This window comes from Grammomys surdaster, unplaced genomic scaffold (assembly GCF_004785775.1).
Source record: "Grammomys surdaster isolate TR1022 unplaced genomic scaffold, NIH_TR_1.0 126158, whole genome shotgun sequence".
Classification (NCBI taxonomy): domain Eukaryota; kingdom Metazoa; phylum Chordata; class Mammalia; order Rodentia; family Muridae; genus Grammomys; species Grammomys surdaster.
In genome coordinates, this window is record NW_021620966.1 from 7,169,591 (window position 1) to 7,192,018 (window position 22,428).

At 34.1% G+C, this 22,428-nt stretch overlaps 1 protein-coding gene across 4 annotated transcripts in view; it reads left to right on the top strand.

The window, feature by feature from the left end:
- Col11a1 (collagen type XI alpha 1 chain) overlaps positions 1-22,428 on the top strand; it is a 198,833-nt gene that overhangs the window by 51,916 nt on the left and 124,489 nt on the right. Inside the window, exons 5-9 of one of the 4 annotated variants that reach the window (XM_028757393.1) lie at positions 13,232-13,357; positions 18,086-18,202; positions 18,765-18,857; positions 20,545-20,799; positions 21,408-21,470. In XM_028757393.1, coding sequence (XP_028613226.1) covers positions 13,232-13,357; positions 18,086-18,202; positions 18,765-18,857; positions 20,545-20,799; positions 21,408-21,470 — 654 coding nt within the window. Of the gene's footprint in view, positions 1-13,231; positions 13,358-18,085; positions 18,203-18,427; positions 18,581-18,764; positions 18,858-20,544; positions 20,800-21,407; positions 21,471-22,428 lie in introns of all 4 variants that reach the window. The other 3 variants (XM_028757392.1, XM_028757394.1, XM_028757395.1) reach the window with 3 other exon arrangements.

The window sequence follows — 22,428 nt, forward strand, 5'->3', positions numbered from 1 at the left end:
ATGTGTGGTAATGAACAACACAGAAAAATGTACTACATAAATTACAACCAGCCTTGTGGGAAAGGGTGGGTGCTCCCTCCAGCTTTCTGTTGAAATGTGCCTGTACTTCAGATGAAAGCTGTGTCATGTCCCATCACCCACCTGCAAGTAGAATGACTGCTACCTCAATGCATTTTGATTACTGGATGGGGGAATGCATTTTATATTTTAGGGCTTCATTGACTTCATATTAAAATTTTCAGTTTAATATACATTTTGACTGAGAATGCTTGTAGGAGAAAAATGAAGCATTTGAGTAGAGTTAGATTCCAGGACTCTGTACAGCTATAGAAATCACCACCATGTGCACAGTGCCCACTGCTCTAAGAGAAGCTCAATTATTTCCTGCTATTGGTATAGTAAAATACCTAATTTGTTAACTCTCCCCTTTTACATGTTTCTCCATATATAATTTATAGCTTATCCTTAAAAAATACAGTGCCTTTTCTCTTTTCTATTTTAAATGTTATAAGTTATTATGATTCAAAATTTTGTTAACTTTTAAAAATTGTTGAAGAATTTTATACCATGTATATAATTTTGTTTTTTTTTTTAATCTACCTCCCATTCCTTCTGTCTCATTATCTTGTCAATGGCTCCTCACTACCATTCTTTCCTGACTTTATGTCCTCTGCTTTTAAAAAATCACACCAATCCACTTTATGTTGTTTGTATGTGTTGGGTGTAGTAGCACCATCTCTTGTAGATAGAGCCTCTCAGGTGCTACATCCATGTGGAAAACTGACTTTCCCTCACTCAGCAGTCACCAGTTGCCAATATATCTCTCAGTTAGAATAGAACTTCATGGGCCTCTCTGTCACTCATGTTGGAATTTTGCAAAGCTTGATCTCATGGTGGTCTTGTACATGTAATTACAGCTCTGTGATTTCAGGTGAACAATGGTACTATCACACCATAAATAACTGGTCCACTGCAGATATCTACTACCCCATACCTCTGTCTCCTAAAGCTTTTCTCCTTTCTCTTCTGCAATAATATTTTAGCCTTAAGGAGAAAGAAGGGGGGGATGTCCAATAGAGCTTGATACTTGCGATGGTTTCTGGTCAACTTGAGGACAACTCAGGATACCTGGGAAAAGGCACGTTCAATTGACTTAAGCGTTTAAAAAAATGATAGTTGGAAGCAAGCCATTAGTTTTTCCTTCAAGTTCCTGCTTGAGTTCCTGCTCTGACTTCTGATGGGCTCTATTATGAAAGTGAAGTGTAAGCTAAACAACATTCCTCCCCCTTGTTGATTTTGGCCTTTGTACATCACAACAACAGAAAGCAAAATAGGCCAGCACTTCGCAGGCCTAGTTGAATATGTGAGGCTAATGGAAACAGAACTCATTACTTGATGTTTCTAACACTGCTACTCTGATAGTAAATATGAGTTTACAGACATGAATTCTTGAAATGCTAGCTAAAGGGAAAGGGCCTTACCTCTCTTTTTATAATTTAAAGCTGGATTTGCAAAGTTTAAAAGAACTCTTTAAAGGATTAAAACCCATAGGATTATCCAGGACAAAATTGTATTTCATCATGTTTTCTATCCTACATTTTATGGCAAACATACCATTAATGTGAAATTATCTCTAACTCCAAGGAGTATACAAGGAAGGCAATCACTCACGTTATTTACATTTAGAATGTGATCTTTTAAATGCATAGTCTAGTTCACGTTCTATAAATGGTTGTATATAGTTCTGATATGACTAAAACGTATATGGTAAATCCACTGAAGTCCTGTCTTCTAGCTTCCTCTGTTTAGGTCTCTATGATTGCTAGCCACTCTTCTTGGCATGTAGATCCTGAGTGAGAGATAGAATAAGAGAGTGGCTGATGTTGCCTCTTTACTTATAATATCTCAGGACTTTTCATTCAGAGCCTAATTTCACATGTCTGCAGGTCGCATCTGATCCTCTGCAGTTCTTTCTGACTTCATTGATAATTCCTCTTCTCCATGCTCCTTCATATACACAGAGTGTCTATTTCTTCAAACATGCTACTCGCAGCGTAGTTCCTACCTATGAACTCACCAGCCCCCGTGTTTCAAGGGTTCTGCCTTAGTTCAATTTTCGCTTCTCTCAGTTCATTCTTGGTGTTCTTTAGTCAGTACCTGTTTTCCTCCTTGAACTTGCTATCTAACAGCCTATTTTTCTGACTATCACCCCTATTCTTTGTTGTTCTACCTTTGGAACTGTTCCTGGCATTCTAGCAATTACTTATTTCCTTTCTGCCTCTAGAATACAAACTTTGTGAGGGTAGAAGCTTTCTGTTGTATTAGAAAGCATAGAGTTGTATCTGTCATACAAATTATTTCATTAATAAAATTTAAAAACTAAATATACTCTCTAGAAATTATTAATTTAAGAAACATTGATGACCTGTGGGTAAGAAAGCTATGAGTAAGTCCTGTTAGCCTTTTACTAATTGTTTTTATTTTCTTTATTCACGGTGCAGAGTGGTTCTATATTAACTAGCACTTATACTTCAATGTAATAATCCTTTTTTTTAACCATTGAGAGTATAGAAATTATAAGATAAATATACTTTTGGGAAGACTGTTGTACAGAGTCTGGTACATGTTCCTTGAATTAGAAGTACATTTAAATAATATAGAACACAGTTCATTTTCATAAAATTGGATTCATAAGTTGGCTTTGCTGCACTATCAGAACTGTGTGGGCTGCAATTATGACAGTGATTATGTGGCGTCTCTCATTCTTTCCTTTGAATTGTAGTCCAGATCCAATTGCTGGTATATATTTCAATCATACCAAAACTCTAAACATTTTGGCAGCTTTCCTTCACACCACAAAAATACTTGAGAAAGTATCATTAACTGTACGAAATGTTTGGAAAAGCAACAACAGGAACAACAGCGACAGCAGTAGCAACAACAACAACAACAGCAGCAAACAACACTGTTATGAGACTTACTGTCTTGAAAAATTCAGAAGTCTCAGTAGACCAGAAGCACATTGTTCAACTGATGTGACTCTGATATGCAGTCCTTAAAACTTTTAAACCCAAGTAGGATTTGGTGTTAGGCTTCTTCCTGGCTGTGTAATCAGAAACTCTACCAAGACCTACTCTGTTTTTACAGAAATTTCCAATATCAAATGTGAATAGATATTTGAGGATGAAAGGAACATCTATTGGACAATTTGTAACATTGTGTTACACTGCTGAATTCTCTACAGTGACTGCCAGACTATTCAGATATGTCAACTTTTCTTTCTTTTATAATATACGATTTTTGTTTGTTTTGGTTTTCTTGTCTTTTTTTTTCCTAGTGTGCTTGGTTTATGGATAATTACTTTCAGATTCATGAAACTATTTTCCTGGAACTTATTTTCTGAGAAATTACAAGTGAAATCTATAGCCGTATCCCTTAAACTTTATACTGATATGTCAATTGCCTCCAAAATTTTGAAGAACAAAATGCTTGAAGAACAAAATGCCTTTTACCATGTGAAATTTTAAATTTACAAACAAATTTTGCTGATGAGTTCAGAGTTCCTTGGGAAATTCAAGAAAAGTAATGCTACTTTCTAAATATTTATAGTTGTTATTTATTATAGAAAATCATTACAAATTAACACCAGAATCAGGGAGGCTGGAGAGGTGGCTTTGTGGTTAAGAGAGCTTACTGTTCTTGCAGAAGACCTGAGTTCAGATCTCAGCATCCATATAGCTTCTCAAATCTGATTGTAATTCTAGTTCTAGGGGATTCAACACCCCCCTACTTTGATCTCTGTGGTCTCCAGGGATGCTTATAGTATACATATGTATATACACACAAAACATACATCCATATAAAAGGAAAATCTTTAACATCACCACTAGAAAGAGATGTATTTGACAAAGTCCAGAAGATGAGAAACTTGTTCTAGTGGTTCTTAGTTTACAAATATTGAGAAGGAATCTTTTTATGGTGAAAAATATTTGCCTAATAGGTCTATATATTTGGTGATTACTAAAAACTCAGACCATGCATGCTGAATGTGGACACTATGAAGACCACAGAGAGTAAGACTCCTGTTTTCCTGTTGTTTATATTCCTGTGAAACAGATTTTCTTTTAGTATAAGCCTGGATATTTGCTGGTATACAACACACCTACTTTTTATCTTTAACATTTTTGTTTGTGTTTATGTATAGTTTAAACATGAAATTGCCATCTTAGAGCCTTTAAAAACATGGCACTCTAACTTCATTAGGAAACAAAATTCAGGCTTGCAGAGATGTAGATCACAAAGGTGAGGACTCTCCTGAGTATCATTACCTTCTTGAGGGCTTAAGGAGAAAGAGAAGAAAGAGCAGAATAGAGATGCATGTAATAATGACAGCTTTTACTCCTCTTTACAGGAGTAAAACAACCTAGATAACTCACACAAAGAGAAAAGGCTTATGCACCACAGGGCCCCATTTGTCAGACTTCTAGAGAGGACAGTGGATGGTGGTACACCCTGACAAGAATGTAAGCAGCAGCTCATGAGTGGAGTTCAAACTAAAGCAGAGGAAAGGAAATTGACCATGGTCCCACCCTCTCTTTTGGAGTATTCATAATAATGCAAGTAATAACACTAGTTCTCATCAGCAGGGCCAGATGAACTTCTAATGTTAGGCCTGTTGAAAGATATTTTAATACTCAAAGCATAATATACCAGCCCTGCTTTCCTAAAATAGTTATATTATTTTAATAATCAAAATGAATTTATTGACATAAGTCTCAAAGTGTCTTCCAGCATTGCTCAAAACTCAAAACAAAAGTATCTGAGACATGAACAAATTTCCTGCTGTAAGCCACTGTTAAAGTAAAAAAAAAAATCAAGTTACATTATTTTAAGATATGACAGTGGCACCTCTATGGGCTAAATATCCCTATTCCAGAAGTGGGTGAGTGGCCCAAAGCAAAACTGATTTTTACACCTATTGCACACTGGCGACACTGTGGCATGAGATTTGTATCCAGGGCTTTTTAGAACCCTATCTATATTGCTGTGCGGAGTCCAGTCCACATGATCTTCTGGGCTGTTTTCTATTGGTGTTTGAAGCTTTCCCTCACAGCCATTACAAACTGCTAGAATCTCTGCTCTTCCTTTAGCTTCAGGTCCATTCACAGAGCTCTCCTGTCCATGACTCATCAAGAATTCCCAGTGAAGATTCCAACCTTGCCCAATTCTACTGTATTCCAAGGAATAAAAAAGAAAAACTCAGGAGACGCTTCCATCACCCCAACTCTTGTATTTTCACCAACAAACAAACAAACAAACAAACAAAAAACAGATTATGTGGTGTATACTGAGGCTTGCCACCAATAGCACCTGGCCCAGCAATAACAGTCACAGTGTACTTAACTACCCAGTGAATACTGGAAGCTCTCTGAAATAAATATGTTCTTCTAGGCTCTTTTCCTATGATGGGTATAGGGACCTTGGAGATTTTTGTGATTCCTTCCATTGCTAATGGTTAACATCTCTAATACTTTCTTTGGCAAGAGACTGATCCATCACACCCTGCGTGCCTACCCATGCGCTATCCCAATAAGATTTCCCTGTTTTCCTGCTCTGTTCAGGCTGTAATGTTTCCCAATATTTTTTCCACGCTTCCTGTTTGTCATTCTGCAGGTGACTTAAATCAGCCCATTGTCTCCGTGCTATTATCAGGATGCTTGCAGCATCCACAAAAGTATGATGTTTCTCAATTTAATCTTAGAGCACACTTACAATGCCTCTAAATTCCTTGGCAAGGAGTAATAAGGATGACTTCTTTCCAATGCCCAGGAGAACTCTTATTTTCATATGAAACCTAACCAGCTAGACCTTCACTGTATACAGCTATGGTGTTTATGTCATATTTCCTTTACCCATTCATCCACAGAGGAGAAAAAATGTAACTTGGTTGTTGTCAGTAGTGAAAAGGAACATAGATGTGCAGGTACATATTATATTTGCTAACTTAGGTATATCTCCATATACATCTCAAGGGGTAAGAAGAACAAGGTAAAATAATCCCGCTTTTAGATTTTGAGAAAACTGTCCAATTGGAGAAAACTTCCAACGACTGCATAAGGATTCGTCCCCTACCACACATTTGTCCTCTTGGTGATTCTTACCAGAGTGAATTTCAGTGAAGTTTGTGGTTTTACATTTGCCTTATGACTAAGAATGTTAAGGATTTTTTCATGCTTTTATTGGTCATTTATATTTTAGAGAGCCATCTGTTCAAATCACTTGACGTTTTATTGGTTGGGTTATCTATTTTTTTGGGGATACAAGTGGAGTTTTTCATATATACTGAATAATCATCTATTTGCTAAACAGTGGCATGAAATCCCTCTAACTCTGTAGGCTGACTCTTTTCTCTGCTGCTTGCTTTGCTGGGCCAATGTATTTAGCTTGATGAAATCTTATTTATAAAATCTTAGAATAATATTTGGAGTTCTGTGAGGGCTATTCTGGAAGTAACTTCCTAAGGTGATATTTTGAAAAAATTCCTCGGGTAGTTCCAGAATATTAGGCTCTTTGATTAATTTATAATTTATTATTTTACAAAATGAGGCATAAGCTTCTACTTTGTTATTCTACATATATAGCCAGGTGTCAGAGCACCATTTGTTGATGAGGCTATTCTTCCTTCAAACTCTTCAATGTTCAGATAACCTAAACGCTCCTTGACACATTTAGACAAAATCATTGTAATGATTTCATTAGTGGGTAGCAACTTTTGTATTAAATGATTTGGGTTATTCAAAATTACGGAGGCAGCCACCTTAGGAAAAGTTTAAGTAACTCACCCCTTGAAAAGTTCAATTTCTACGATCAGTGGACATCAATGGTTTGGCCTTTGAAGAGAACAGATCATGCTAGAACTATATGTTGAAGGTGTGAATGATGGCAGTGGAACAAGTCAAGAAGAGTACCCAGAGTCACAAATCCACTTTGAGATTCCACCTACCTTATGGCCAAAGTATCAAACACTTCTCTACCTTCTAAAATTCTACCACTCTCCAATATCCCCTACTCCCTGTAGGGACAAAATTTTGGCATAAGGTCTTTGGATAACATTGAACATCCAAACTATGACAAGAGTTCAATGAGAACTGGATATTCGCCAACAGTGACTTTAATGGTAAAGAAGAGAGACTCCTGTGTTAAGTCAAAGGTTATGGTGGAGGGGACCATTTCTACCTTTCCAGCCCTTTCTATTTTACGTGCTTGTAAGAGTCTGGTGAAAGACAGTCTAAGGAAAATCCTTTTGTCCATAAGATAAGAGAAAGAAGTACTAACAACAAACAATAACGTTCTTCTTCTTCTTCTTCCTCCTCTTCTTCCTCCTCCTCCTCCTCCTCCTCCTCCTCCTCCTCCTCTTCTTCTTCTTCTTCCTCCTCCTCCTCCTCCTCCTCCTCTTCCTCTTTTTTTTTACTCTTCCTATTCTTGACACTAAGTATTATTACATTAAAAGAAAAATATCCCCCCATTATTATCTTGTTTAAGTGATATACCAGCTGCATAATTCCTCTGATTTCCTCATGTGAAAATTTCTCTTTTCCTTCATATTTCTATTTTCTTTATAGATGGAAATATGAAACAATAAATAAATATATTTCCTGTAATTATTTTGGTGCATAGTAATATCAAGAGCAAGATGGAGAAGTTTTGTGAGAGCAGTGACTGTCTCTTCTCCTTTCCCTCATTTGTTATACATCTGTACCATGGTGTGTATCAGCATGATGCTTACCCTTCAGAAGCATTCATTGTTGAGTGGATTCACGATCGTCCTGTAAACATCCCAAATTCAGAATCTGGGTACTTGCCTGTTAAAATCCTCTCATAAGTTTATTTAAAATTATTAGATAAAATAATTTTCTTTAGAATATATTTTTTTCTTTAGAATATATTTCTACTATTTATTGTGCTAGTATCAAAAAAGGAAAAGTTTGTTTTTTTGAGGGGGGCTAGGGATTTCACAAGTTCCTTTTTCATTAATTAATTAATTAATTAATTAACTCTTACCTCAATTGTGGCTTCCTCTCCCTCTACTCCTATGAGTCCCACCTTCTTCCCTCCTTTCTCTGCATCCCCCCTCCCTTTTTCCGCAAAGAAGGGGAGGCCTCCCAAACATATCAACCCCCACTGGCATATCAAGTTGCAGTAGGACTAGGTATACCTTTTATTAAGGTTAGACAAAGCATTCCAGGTAGGACAAAGGGATCCAAAGGCAAGCAACAGAGTCACAGACAGCCACTGCTCCTGCTGTTAGGAGACTCACATGAGGACCAAGTTGCACATCTGTTACATATGTGTAGGAGGCCTAGATTCATCCCAAGCTCGCTATATAGTTCAGTCTATATAAGCCGCCATGTCTCAAGATTAATTGATTCTGTAGGTTTTCTTGTGATGTTCTTGATGTGTCTTTCTCTTTTAACCCTTCCTTCACCTCTTCTATAAGATTTCCCAACTAGTTAACTTTTATTTGTTAGTTATAGTGTATAAAATTTTTATGAAGTGTTCATGTACAGTGAGATACCTTGCTATAGGTTGCACGCTGATAGAGACAAGGATGTGCTATGGGAAATACAGATGCTAGATAATTTTGTGAAAACAAATTACAGTCAGTGGGTGGTCAGACTTGAAGTTGAAGTCAACCAAACACTGGCTGGGCTCACACAAACAGGCCAGTTGGAACCAAATCCAGACTCTTAACATGTACATACATTAGACTAAATTTATGTGATTAACTTCAATTTTAAAAAAATCACTGTATAGAATATTGTGTAAAACTTTCAAGGCAAAAATATCCCATCCTTTATTTTATTTATTTATTTATTTATTTATTTATTTATTTATTTATTTATTTAATAAGTGAGGCATGTGTGCCCACATATGTGTGTGTGTGTGCGTATGTGTGTGTGTGTGTGTGTGTGTGTGTGAGAGAGAGAGAGAGAGAGAGAGAGAGAGAGAGAGAGAGAGATCAAACAAAATAATAAGAGAATGTTAATCTGTGCATTAGATTTTGGCCTTGAATAAGCTTACATAATTATGTATATAATGGGCAGTGATGAAAGTTCTGGTGAGGTTCTTCTGCATAGTCAATGCATATATCAATGAGTGCATAGTGCCATTCATTGATTTGTTCACAAAGCATTTTTTTTCACCTACAATCATTTTGCTCTCTTCTGGTAAGTCCCTACATTCTATGTAAAAATAGTATATTGTGTAGCTAGTTGACACAGCTGTAGATCATGAAGTAATTCTATGATTTCTACCTCAGCTTTGACTTTTAGACCATTCGAGGATGAAGATGTCTTTTTCATGCCTCCAGTGCCACAGTAGTACAGATGCCAATTTTAGTTGGTTATTTCACCCCTTTCCAGCTCTGGAAAATGTTATAGCATCAAAAATATATTTATAGCTCATCACACCTGTTATGATACTCAGGTTTATTTATAGACTGTGCTCACAACACAGCATATGATTAATACAACACAGTATGTGATGCTTTCTGGGAAAATTATATTTTTACAGAAACTTCCAAATTTTCCAATATTATATTTTATGGCTAACTATTAAATACTGAAATAAGAATTTATAGTGGAAACATTAGCAACACCCATTAGTGATGATGTAAAGTCCAATAAACAGAATAGTAAGTGTTTGGAAAAACAATATTCCTCTCAAAATCTATTTTACAAAACAGAATTCATATATAAGATACTTTATTTCACATGTTTCAGCAATTAAATATAGAACTTGATAATTTGTACTCCTGGAATGGGGGCAAAACAAGATTTCTCTATTTGTTCATTTTCATTCAATTAAACGGACTCACCATCCCAGATATTTGGGCAGGAAAATTTGGTGTTAGAAGTTCCAATTAAAACCACTGGTGACATTTCTCTATGTGTCCAGTGATACCCAATTATTATTTTATGAGGCACCAGAATAAAGAACTATGCATTAATTGTTCTCCTCTTTTGGGTGAGTCTTTATCTCTGACAGTCTAGTTGTGGCTACTGCATGCTTGATTGAAGAATTTTGATTCATGAAATGCTGACAATATATTTAGCTCCTTGTATGCATTTTTGAGTCTCCAGAAATCAATGCCATAATTCATCTATATATCCACAAAATATTGAAAAATCAGTCAGAAAAAAATGTTTATTTAGCTAACATCCTATATTGCTATGTGATATAGTCAGGTAAATATTTAGATTGGAAACAGTAATAGTCTGACCTTTAGAGGTCCTATAGTATTTTTAATTGGGTATTAACTACACTTGCTGTATTTCATGTTTCAGTAGAAATTAATTTTTTCTCCTTATTGGGATACTATCTGATCATCTACATATACATACATGCATACATACATACATACATACATACATCCAGACATACATACACATGCATGTTCAAAGGATTTTTAAGGGAACAAAATAACATTAACAACAAAATGAAATTACCAGATAACTTATACATCTAACAGATACAGAGTTTGGCATTTCTCTGATCATAGAGAACTGTGTAGACATTCATGAAAGACCTAGAAAAGATCTGCATAGCTCTTGTATTGGTGAGCCTACTCACCAAGCAGAAAAGTTTAAATTCATAGATGTGCTCCAATATACAAAAAGGCTCCTGACACACTTGAAGGTTCCAGCCTTTTAACACGTGAAATGGCAAATTTTCATTCATCACCATGTAATGGAACAGACATTTCTGTGTCCAAAATCAAGGAAAGAAAAAAAAAAACAGAGCTACAAACAAGCAGTTACACCAGCAACTACTACACAAAAGTCAATAAGCCCTGACACATAGTTTTTATCTAAGGTATTGAACTTCAAACTATAAGCAAAATCCCTAGAAAATTATTACATGGGCAAAGAAATACACACACACACACACACACACAGTCATGCCAAAACAAATAGAAAAATTTTTTGACCTCTCAGAACAAGGACATTAAAGCCACAACTGTGATGTTGTATGAGTCCCTTTTCAAGCACATAGTTTTTTAAAAATAATATAATCTTTTAGAGAATGTCATGTAACATACTTTTATCATATTCACTCTTCTCCCTTTCATAGCATATGTATACATATGTATTTGTGTATGTCATTCACACAGAGTTTTAAAAAAAGTTAATTTATAAAATTTCTGAAATAACAAGAGTCAGATTCATTAATAGAACACATAGTCAACTAAGTGTATTTTAAAAGTGCTTATAATCATTGAACAAAAATTGCTGTTATTAGATCCTTGAATGGCTCAATGGGCAAAGGTGTTTGGTGCCAAGTTTCATAACTTCATTTCAGTCCCCGGGATCGAAAATGCCCAAGAGCTTCCCACATGCATACAATCCTTGAACACTAAATAAATAAATAAATAAATAAATAAATAAATAAAATAACAAATGCTAGGAGAATATGGAGAACACTCAGATACTACTAGTAAGAGTATAAATCAGCCTAATCATTTTGGCAAATGTTATGGCATCTTTAGAAATGCTTAAAATTGAAATATTGTCAGTTTATGTTTGTTGGTGTTGTGCTAGTTAGACTCTCACGATTATGGCCAAGTACTTGGCAGGAAAGACTTAAGGGAAAATAATTTACCTCACCTCCCACTTCCATGTTCCTGTCAGCCACAATTGGAAAGACACAGGAGTAGGAGGTGGAGTATTGGTTTATTTTGTTCATACACAGGGAGGAGAGTTGTAGGAGTGAAGGTACTCAGCATGACTTCCTCATTTTATTCAGTTTAGGGCCCAAAGTCTGAATGGTCAATTTCCCATTTATGGTGACTCTTTCCAACTTAGTAAATGAGTAGAAACTTTCTGGAAAATATTTTCAGATTTTCATCTCCTAGGTGATTAAAGATCCAGGCATTCAAAATTATCCCTTAGTGTCTCTAATGTTGTATTCAATATTTTATATATAATGCTTCCTCAATAAACATACATTCGTGGATAAATGAGTATTTTACTATAATTATGCTATCAATTCTTTTCTAGTTCTTAATTTTCAAGATTTTTATATTTAATGTTCATGATTTCTCTCAGCCCTACATGACTCTAGGTGATAAAATTTCAGCAACATTTTGAATTAATTTTGGATTAATTTTGAAATGATTAAAAGTTGACTCAGGATGTTCAGTCAGACCAAGCTCTCAAATATAAAACTTGAGCCTTCAAGTTTATAGGGCATTTTTAGGATAAATGACTTGTGGTCATAGTTACATTTCTAAGATTGCTAGAGAGATGATAATTCATTTTACAGTATTTTCTTGATGAATTAAATGTTTCTCTATTGTGCTGTTTCTGAAATTCATGAAATTAAAGCTTTTTAGATAATCTTGTTAAATATTTATAAAATTTGTCTCTACATAAATACATACAGATTTTTATATAAATGGTTTTAAATGTTTGCCAAAATATTTTTCCTCAACAATGTAACAAATTCATGCTCTTGTATTTATAAATCTTGTTTTTATTTTTGCTCTGCTTCTTTCTTGTTCATCTTTGTAAGTGAGCATTATTTTTCTTCTGAACATGATTCTGCTGAGATATTCCCTTACACATTTCCTTAATAATAGCATATCAGTGTAAACTAATCTCCTTTTTTTGCCATGGAAGTACATATTATTTGCATGTACTTCATTTTTCTTTGACTGTTTATATTCAATTGTGAATTCTGTAAAACTGAATATTAATGGGTTGATTAATATATAACATCTTCTATACCAGAAAGTATATCAGAACAGTGTAATTGATTATTACTTTCTTCGTCCTATAAGACTCATCTTGACCTTGTAAATAGGTAGCCTGGGCAGACAATACCAACTTAGATAAGGACAAGCGAGTCATAGGCAAAGTCATAGTGACTTGTCCCCTGAACCTTCACCCAGCCGATATCCGGTTCTGAAGATATCTGTATTCCCCCTGAACACCCACACTCCAGTGTCATTCCCTTCCCCACATCCTGCCTTTCTGTGTTTATAACCCCTGTGTGAATGAATTACGATTTGAGAAAAAATAAATTATAAAAAAAAGACTCATCTTGATAATGATATGTGTTTATTTATTTCTCTTCTGCCTACATATAAATGCAGGTCATTTGACCTTCCAAACAGTATGCAGGCATTTTCATTCACATGCTGACTTTCTCTACATCTGATTCTTTGCAGGGTGATATTCAGCAGTTCCTGATCACGGGGGACCCCAAGGCAGCATATGACTACTGTGACCATTACAGTCCAGACTGTGACTTAACATCCAAGGCTGCCCAGGCTCAGGAGCCACACATAGATGAGGTAGGATGCAAGGCACAGGAGGCCTTAAGGTCCAGACATTTGCGTATACCTCAATTTATGGCATACTTACTCAGTTTTAGTTAAAATATACTTTTAATTAAGAGTCTTTGTGGAAGAATTTGCTCAAAGGTAATTTGGTATATTTATTTTCTCTTTTTCAGGATTAATTCCTCAAAGCTATATTTTTTCTCTTTACTTTAAACAGTTAAAACTACTTGAATATGGGGAGAATGTATCTTATGGTATAGCTGTTTCCAAATTTTAGACAGTACTTATAGAAGAGAAAAAAATTATTACAATTTGTCTTAAAGATTTTAGGCTCTGTTATGGAATCAAGACTGTCATCAGTTTTAATTTTCAAAAATATATTTTCTCATAGGAAATTAAACAATTTAAACAGGAAATAGTTTGTGATTTAAAAACATTTTTGAAGTTATCCAATTACATAATTTCTTGCCTTCCTTTTTCTCCTTCCAAACCCACTGCTGTACGCCCCTCACTCTCTTTCAGACACATAGGCAACCTGATTACTCTTTAGGTTATTTGCACAAATACATTTTCAGGGCTGAACATTTGTTCATAGATGCTAACTGGTGTGTTATTTTTCTGATAAACTGTATTTTGAGATTTATTTTCTTAAAACGAAGAGTTTCAAATTGTAAAATAGTATTTGAATTTTGGGAACAAAATTCTATTTTCTAAACAAGTCAAACAATATATATGTTCTTTTAAAAATATATACTATTAGACACTACCATTGAGTTTCAGGTACTTTCAATAAATTTACTTTTTATCTGTTTCATTTTTATAATTGACATAAATTCATATTGGTTTCTATTATTCAAAATTACATATTTTGATATTAGTTTAGCTTGTAATATATGCATCCCATTGAATTCTGTTGCCCTAATCTCCCCCATAATTTAGCAGTAGTATCTTCTTTTAAAACAGAGTAAAGGTCTTATGAAGCCAATATGAAAGAACAAAGAAAAATTGCCTGAATGTTTTGTTTGTACTATTTTCAAGCTCTTAACCCTGTGATGGTTTCTATGGAGAAGAATCATTGGATTAAGTGTAGATTTCTGTAGCTGACAAATCAAATGTATGTCACTAGTTCTGTGTTGGAAACTAATGATACTTATTTTGCATTTTCCATTTTTAAGAAAATTAAAATCTCTTTCCTATAGTAAGTATTTGCCTCTGCTTGGTGGAAGAAAAGGAGGTGTTCTGTGGAGTACGACACAAAGCTGTTAATCACTTTTAAACTAGTGCATCATAAGAAGTTTTATTTTTAATATTTCAAGAATTGACTCTAATTAGCTACATTGATAGTTAAAAAACAATAAACATTTTATATTGGTACTAAAAAAATAAAAAAAGTATAAACAAGTTTTTTAATATTTTTAGATGGCAGCCATTAAATGTTTCACCATATACTGAACATGTATTTTTCTAGTTAATTTTCGGGTTCTCTGACTAAAAAGAACAAAGCAATATTATCTTCTCAAGTATAAACATAAGGTAGGAGGAGTATGGGTCAGGCACATTGCTAAATATCCTATTAATAACTTACATAGGTGAACTTACTCAAATGTTTATTGTTTTCTAACTTCTTCATTCTTTTTGTAACACATCTAATCCACTCTAAATTCAGGTGTAATGCCACAGTTATAGCTTTATCACGGAATGAAAGATGTACTATATAGATAGATTTTTGTTCAGTCCTAACAACTTCGTACATCAATGGACTTAATGTATCTGATATAGCATCATAAGTAATATTGAAATTATGTCTCTGGCCTATTTGTAGCATGTTAAATTATCTTCTTGATTTATGAGAAATTAGATATTAAAGTTCTGTATGAGACTCTTCTAATGTCTCATGCGTGCTCTATTTACCTGTAAGAAGAAGGCCAATTGACATTTGTTTTTTAATGACTAAAGTGAAGATGAAACCAAGGGAAGGAGATCGCCAAGGAAAGAATGTAAAAGAAACCTGGCTTCCCACCGCGGATGTCTTCCACCACTTCTGTCTGTCCTTGGTGTCAATAGCAGATCTCATCATGGTGCCATTTTGTTTTGTTTTTTAAACAAACATGTGAAGAATAAGATTTTCTTTTTCAGAAGACTCTTCACTCTGTTCTAAATTTCTGCTGGTGTGATCATGGAGTAAAGATTAATTGGTCTGTTTCTTTCTTCTGTTGAATATAGATTCTTTCCTCTAAATATACCGTGATTATAGTTTATTCCCCAAATACTCCTTCTAGTTCCTCTCTGTTTCTTCTTCCCACACTTCTGATCCAAATCCACCACTAGAAAAAGCCTTTACAAGATAACAAATAAAACTGACTCTCTCTCTCTCTTTCTATATATATATGTATATATATATATACACATATATATGCATATGCATATGTATATATATGTGTATACATGAACATGAAGCAAAAACTTTCTTTTTCATTTTATTATTTTTTATTTAATCTTTTATTCATTTATTTGTTTATTTATTTACACTTCAGATATTATTTCCCTCCCAGTCTACCCTCCAACTGTTCCACAACCCATACCTCCTCCCCGCCCCGCTGTCTCCACAATGATGTCCCCACCACCCACTGCAGTAGGTTTCTGTGTCCCATTTCTCGCCATTGCTCCCTCAATCTCTCACTCCATCTCATTCTCCCCACATACCTGATGCCCCCGCTCCTATCCAACCTGCCCCTAGTCCACGTAATGCCTAGTTTTATGTCCCCTCCCTGGGTTTTAGAGCTTTTCTTCATTGATTACAACTTGGTCTTCCCTAAATTGACTTTCAGAATATGTTCAAAATTCTTTAGTGAGAAGTGAAAAATGTCTTCCAATGTGTATTGGGTTTTTTTTGTTGTTGTTGTTTTGTTTTGTTTCTGTTTTTGGGGGGGTTGTTTTGGTTTTTGGGGGGGTATGTTTGGATTTTATTTATTTATTTATTTATTTATTTATTTACTTACTTTTTGTTTTGGAAAGACTAGGCAGATATTGCAGTAAGGAGACTACAAGAAGCTGTCCTTTTGATTGACTGATTAATCCTCTGAGAAATGTGTAGTCCAGTGCTTGAGCAAGATTCCATTACTTTCTCCTTCACTTTCTCTGTGAGCACTCTGACAATTCTTCATTTGCAGAAACATTGAGTAGTGCGTAAAATTATGAAGATTGGAAGATATTTTGTTCTACCAGAAGAAATTTCACATAAAATTAGTTATTTTGATACTTTTAAAATTGCCTCTCCAAATCCTTGAACTTAGCCTGAATGCTTTTTTTAATTCTTATGTTTAAACTGGCTTGTCATTGTTTAACTGATTTTTTTTTTAGTAGTTCATAGTTTACAATTTGATTACATTTAAAACTGTAAAAAACAAACCTGCAAATAATTTTTGTTTTCCATATTTTATTTCTAGCCATCCATGAGTAGTTATAGATATTTAATATTTCTCATTCCCACATGATTGATGGTAGCTCAGAAACAACTTTTTGGTACATTGTTCTTAATTCTTGCAATGAATACCAACATGGTGGTGTCATGGCTGTAACTAGCACTTGCATGGTGGAGGCAGGAAGATCAAGAGTTCAAGGCCATATTTTGGTAATAACAAGGTAGAGGCCAGGTTTGCCAAAAGGACACACACATACTCTCTCTGTCTCAGTGTCTGTCTATCTATCTATCTATCTATCTATCTATCTATCTATCTATCTATCTATTGCCTACATGCATATATGGAAAGACTTTATATAAAGTATATATGTATGTATGCATGTATATAGAGACAGAGTTTTCTAGTAGTGATAGATATTTTATTTGACTTATGCAGTTACCAAAGTTGTCTGTCAAGTTGTGCTGTCTCTCCACAGCTTTATATTTTGCCAAGTTCTAAATAGTCTCTATATATTTTAGTAAGTAGGTACTTTGACACTCAAAAACACTAAAGGAATTTTCGTGTTTATATTTCATATTTGCCATTGGCTACATCATCTAGAAATAGCCACTCATTTCAAAAGAAAATCACTAAATACCAGATATGCAATTTTAGGTTTTCCTAGATTTTGTTCAGAGAAAATGAGTGAGTTAGTAAATTTTAAGTTAGTATTTTCTACATATAGTCATTTGTATTCATTTTATTTTTATTTTTGTACCTTTCCCCTGTAGATGTAAATATGTGTTCATATTTTCATAAGACCATTCTTCCTATTTTCTGCATTGAAAAATCATACCTATTTAAATGCTATCCTTGTTACTTTTATGTTTTTCTATGCTTGTGATTCAAGCCAGTGCCAATATACATTAGCTGAGTGTGTGTCCACTAAGCTACAGCCCCTGGAAAATTAATATTTTCATAGGAAGCTATTTCACAGTAGATTTTTCAAATCAAAATTAAAGTCAATATTTAACAACTATTTCCAAAAACATGAATCCTACCTTTGAATTAACTAACATTCAAGGTTTAATAAAAGTTTGACTCATTATTCAAACTTTTATTTTTCTTAAAGCCCTAATCACTTGTTCTCTTCTTAGAAAGCTGGCTTAATTATGCTGATGTTATTAGCTTCTGTATACACTAGAATGATATTTCTGCTTCATGTGTGATCTCTCTTAACATTTACTTTGTGTAAAGGTTAAGCAGATGATTTCCACTCTGTTAACAATATTACTTGCCACTAACCAAATTGCCCAATATTTGTTCCTTTGCAACGTAGTATGCACCTGAGGATATAATCGAATATGACTATGAATATGGGGAGGCAGACTATAAAGAGGCTGAGAGTGTAACAGAGATGCCTACTGTCACTGAAGAAGCAGTAGCACAAACAGAGGTAAAACCAAGAACTGTCTGTTGTATGTGGTGTCCACTCTCCGTTGTCTTTCAGACTTACCACACTCCTATCACTTGCTTCTGTGAATTAATAACATGTTCTATTTGACAGAGGTGTCTTAAGGAGAGCTGACCATTTTTACATTTTCATTTCCTTCCCTTTATCCATGCACTTTATTTTCTTTCTCACTACGTTTTCCATTCCATCTTTCATGACGTTTTACAGAAAAAGAAATCCAATTACACAAAGAAGAAGAGGACATTGGCCACTAACCCAAAGAAAAAAACTAAAAAGTTCACATCTCCTAAATCTGAAAAATTTGCATCCAAGAAGAAGAAACGTAATGAAGCCACAACCAAAGCCAGGCTAGGGGTCCAGGTAGCAAGAAAAAGCAATCAAGATCTCTCCTAGATGAGATGGAAGATCTATGATGAGTCTTAGTCTTAACCCAACTAGATCAATTCCAATTTGGCTAACACTAATGCAATTAAATCATGATTTTCACTCTCTTGAGGTTACATTACACATTTCCTAACCCTCTTTCTTCTGAATTTATTATCAGGCAAATATTGTGGATGATTTTCAAGACTACAACTATGGAACAATGGAAACTTACCAGACTGAATCTCCTAGACGGGTATCAGGATCAAATGAGGTAATCCAGCGCTGATCTCAGCATGGCTTTCGAAATGTGTAACAAATTTTGTTAGATTTCCTTGAGGAAGCATCTCAGTCGCTGAATCCTTTGTGTTGCCACTGGTAGGCAAACAGAAGCCCTGGTTCATAATTACAAAACTCCTGCAATTACAGTTGATGTCAGTTCAGAATTTGCATGACACTGCTTCATGCAAATTCCACACTTTTCAAATGGAATTGGCAGCTATCATTTCTTTATTGCCCCTTCAGCCAAGCAAGCTTTTTAACATGTTGCCAAGAGTATGATTCACGGCATGATTCTTCCTGGGGAAGTATCCTCTGACGTGATAATTGTATCATCAACCGATACAATTTGCATTTATTGCAAGGGAATACTCATTTTAATGACAATAAGCATTTACATTTTAAAATTCTTTAGAATGTTAATTATGTTTAAAATAATGTGGTTCAAATGTTCAATTATTTTCCATGTAAGTGTTCCAAGATAGGTAGGTCTGAGTAGGTCCTCCTAAATTTCATAATTCATATATTCTTTGATCATGAAATAACAATCAGCCAAAAATTCAGTTTAATATTGTTAAATATCTCCTGCTCATTATTTATATTACCATCAGTAAATTAGTATTAGGTAACTACAAACAATATAATTATTTGAAACTTATGTATGTTCCAATAAAGTATAACTATAATTCAAACACATATTGTAGAGTTATAAGTATTTAAGGTGTGAATAGATTATAACTTTTTCTAGTCCAAGTTTTTTCTTATGAGAAGTTACAACAGCTAAAGATGTTGACTTTCATATATAAATTCATTCAATGCTAAGAATATAAATTACATCGTAGGCAATGTATAACTTCATTGCAGAAGTACATGTTCCATATTTAAGACTAAAATTTTACAACTGTTAACTTTTTAAAAATACTCAATACAGTAATGTTATAATGCTTTAACCATGTATTTTCATTCACATAATTTTCTATAATGCTGCCTATGTAGTTCATATTTCTCTACTATTTATATTCAGTTTGTCCATGAGAACAAATTTTTAATTGTAATTCAAAGGATGACAAGGAAGATTATTTAATTTTAACTTGATTGCAATCGTAATGGCATTAATAATGACATTTTCTTATTGCACGACACACTCTGAGCAGACACCACAGAGAATAGTTTTCAGATATTGGTACTAATAGTTAGCTGACAAAACTGAATATCAAATTATAAGACTTATCTGTGTAGCAACTGTATTTTGCTCTATTGTCCTATAAGATTTGTGAACTAAACAAATATTTATGAAAATTTTTTATGAATAACAATATTCATAAAATATTCATAATATTAAAACTATGCATATTTTATTTGTTCAGATCTTGTGCTATAAAGTAACACCTCTTTGATGAGCAAATTTTCCCTAATGAGAATAAGCACACCTGTTGAATCCTTGTGAACATTTGCAGTTGATGCGGAAAGGTGCTTTGAAAGCAATATTACTTTGTACATATCTGTGTATGTACAAGTATATTCCTTTCAGTGATACTGAAAAACAGCCTCTTCCCAGTTTCTTGCTTGAGTAATGAACTCCATTCCTATCTCATGCCATTGAGATGTAGTTGCAGATGCTCAACTTGCTTTACTAACAGTAAACTTCATGTTCTCCAATTCCCTACAATTTAAATGAATAGCCAAATCCAGTTGAAGAAGGTTTTACTGAAGAATATCTAACCGGAGAGGATTATGATGTCCAGAGAAACATTTCCGAGGATATTCTGTATGGAAACAAAGAAATAGACGGCAGGGATTCTGATCTACTGGTAGATGGAGATTTAGGTGAATATGATTTTTATGAATACAAAGAATATGAAGAAAGGACTACGACTTCCCCTAATGAAGAATTTGGCCCAGGTGTCCCAGCAGAAACTGATTTCACAGAAACAAGCGTAAGTCAGCACTACGCTCTGTGCCCTGCGCATGTCTTATCTTGGGAATGTTTCTGTGTTCATTCTGATGTGTTTTCAGGCTTAAAATGAAGCTGAGGTATTAAGTTCGTTGTGGACACTGACCAAACCCTAGAGAACCATGATAGTTTCTTCCCAGTGGGAATTGACAACGGTTTTGTCTTGGGCTCTCTCTGCAGTCTACTTTTTAAAGTATTGTAAATAAAATTGTACCTCAAGTTTCTCATCATTGATAAATTTAAATAATCTTGTCATTGTTTTTCTGACTACTAGCTCTAGTTTTTCATTTTAGACTGTTTTCTACATTTGATTTGGCCATATTTCTTATGTCTTCGAGACCCTTTTGAGGCTACAAATGCATTTAACTTGCTGTAACACACATGTAAAGGAGCAAAAATCTGTTGGTATTCCAATAGTCCTCTGGCTTATTTGGAATTATTGAAATCCTTAAAGTTTCTTTTGTGAAAGGAGCATATTCTAAAAGGTTGCTTTAATTGTATCTAGATGGTTAAATTATTTTTTGTTAAAAATTGAAATATCACTTCACTTATTGAAAAATGTTTAGCCTGTCTTTAACTTTCGCTCAATAGATAAATGGCCATGGTGCATATGGAGAGAAAGGGCAGAAGGGAGAACCAGCCGTGGTTGAACCCGTAAGTGCTTTGGAATATGTTTTAAAGATTGCTACAATTGTTGAATTTATGAATTGCCATTTCATTAAGTCATTATGTATGACTATGAATTTTCAATAGATGTTTATAATTTATCACTAACAGGTGTGTGGGTAATAATGATCTTCCCAGAAAGCAAAATTTCAGTAAAATAAAATTATTACACGTTTATGAAATTTGGAATTTTGAAAGTGGCTGGCCTTTTTCTGGTCCAATTCTTTGTTTACAAATCTAAATCTACATGTATTTTATTCTGTGATTTCAAATGTTTGATAGTTGAGATACAATCACTTTAAATAGTCAGTCTGTATTTAACTGATAATTAATTTAATTACCTTATTAAAAATATTATCCAAAGTACATTACATAATAGCAAAATGAAATGAATAGGCATGGACTTGAGAGAGAGAATTGTGGAGAGGGCAATGGAAAGACTTAAGGCGAGGGAGTAGTGACTGTGGTCAGTATGTATGACAGTCTTGTGTGAAACTTTTTAAGACTTTATTCTCTAAAACTTAATTTTGTTTACTTTCATGATTAGGTGGAACTGTAATTTTTATTAATGTTAACACTCAAGGTACTTTTTAGGGGTATGTATTTTCTAGAAGCAATTTTAAAAAACACAATTTTCATTAACCAGCAACTTGGGGAAAGCAGTGCATTAGAACTGTAAATTTTTTATGTAACCATTCACTGCAGACACATGTAATTCAATAACCACAAAGAAATACAGTTTTCTACAATTAAAATTTTTAGGTGTTATTTACTTTCATTGGTTCATTCATCAATTCATCCATTAACATAACAAATATTTATCATGTTCCTGTTTTTGTTTGTTTGATTTTATTGTTATAAATTAAAGAATGAAGTGCTAGGGGAGAGGCTGGTAAGACATCTCTGCTCTACTCTCTACAGAAGCACTTTCTCCTTTTTTTCTTTC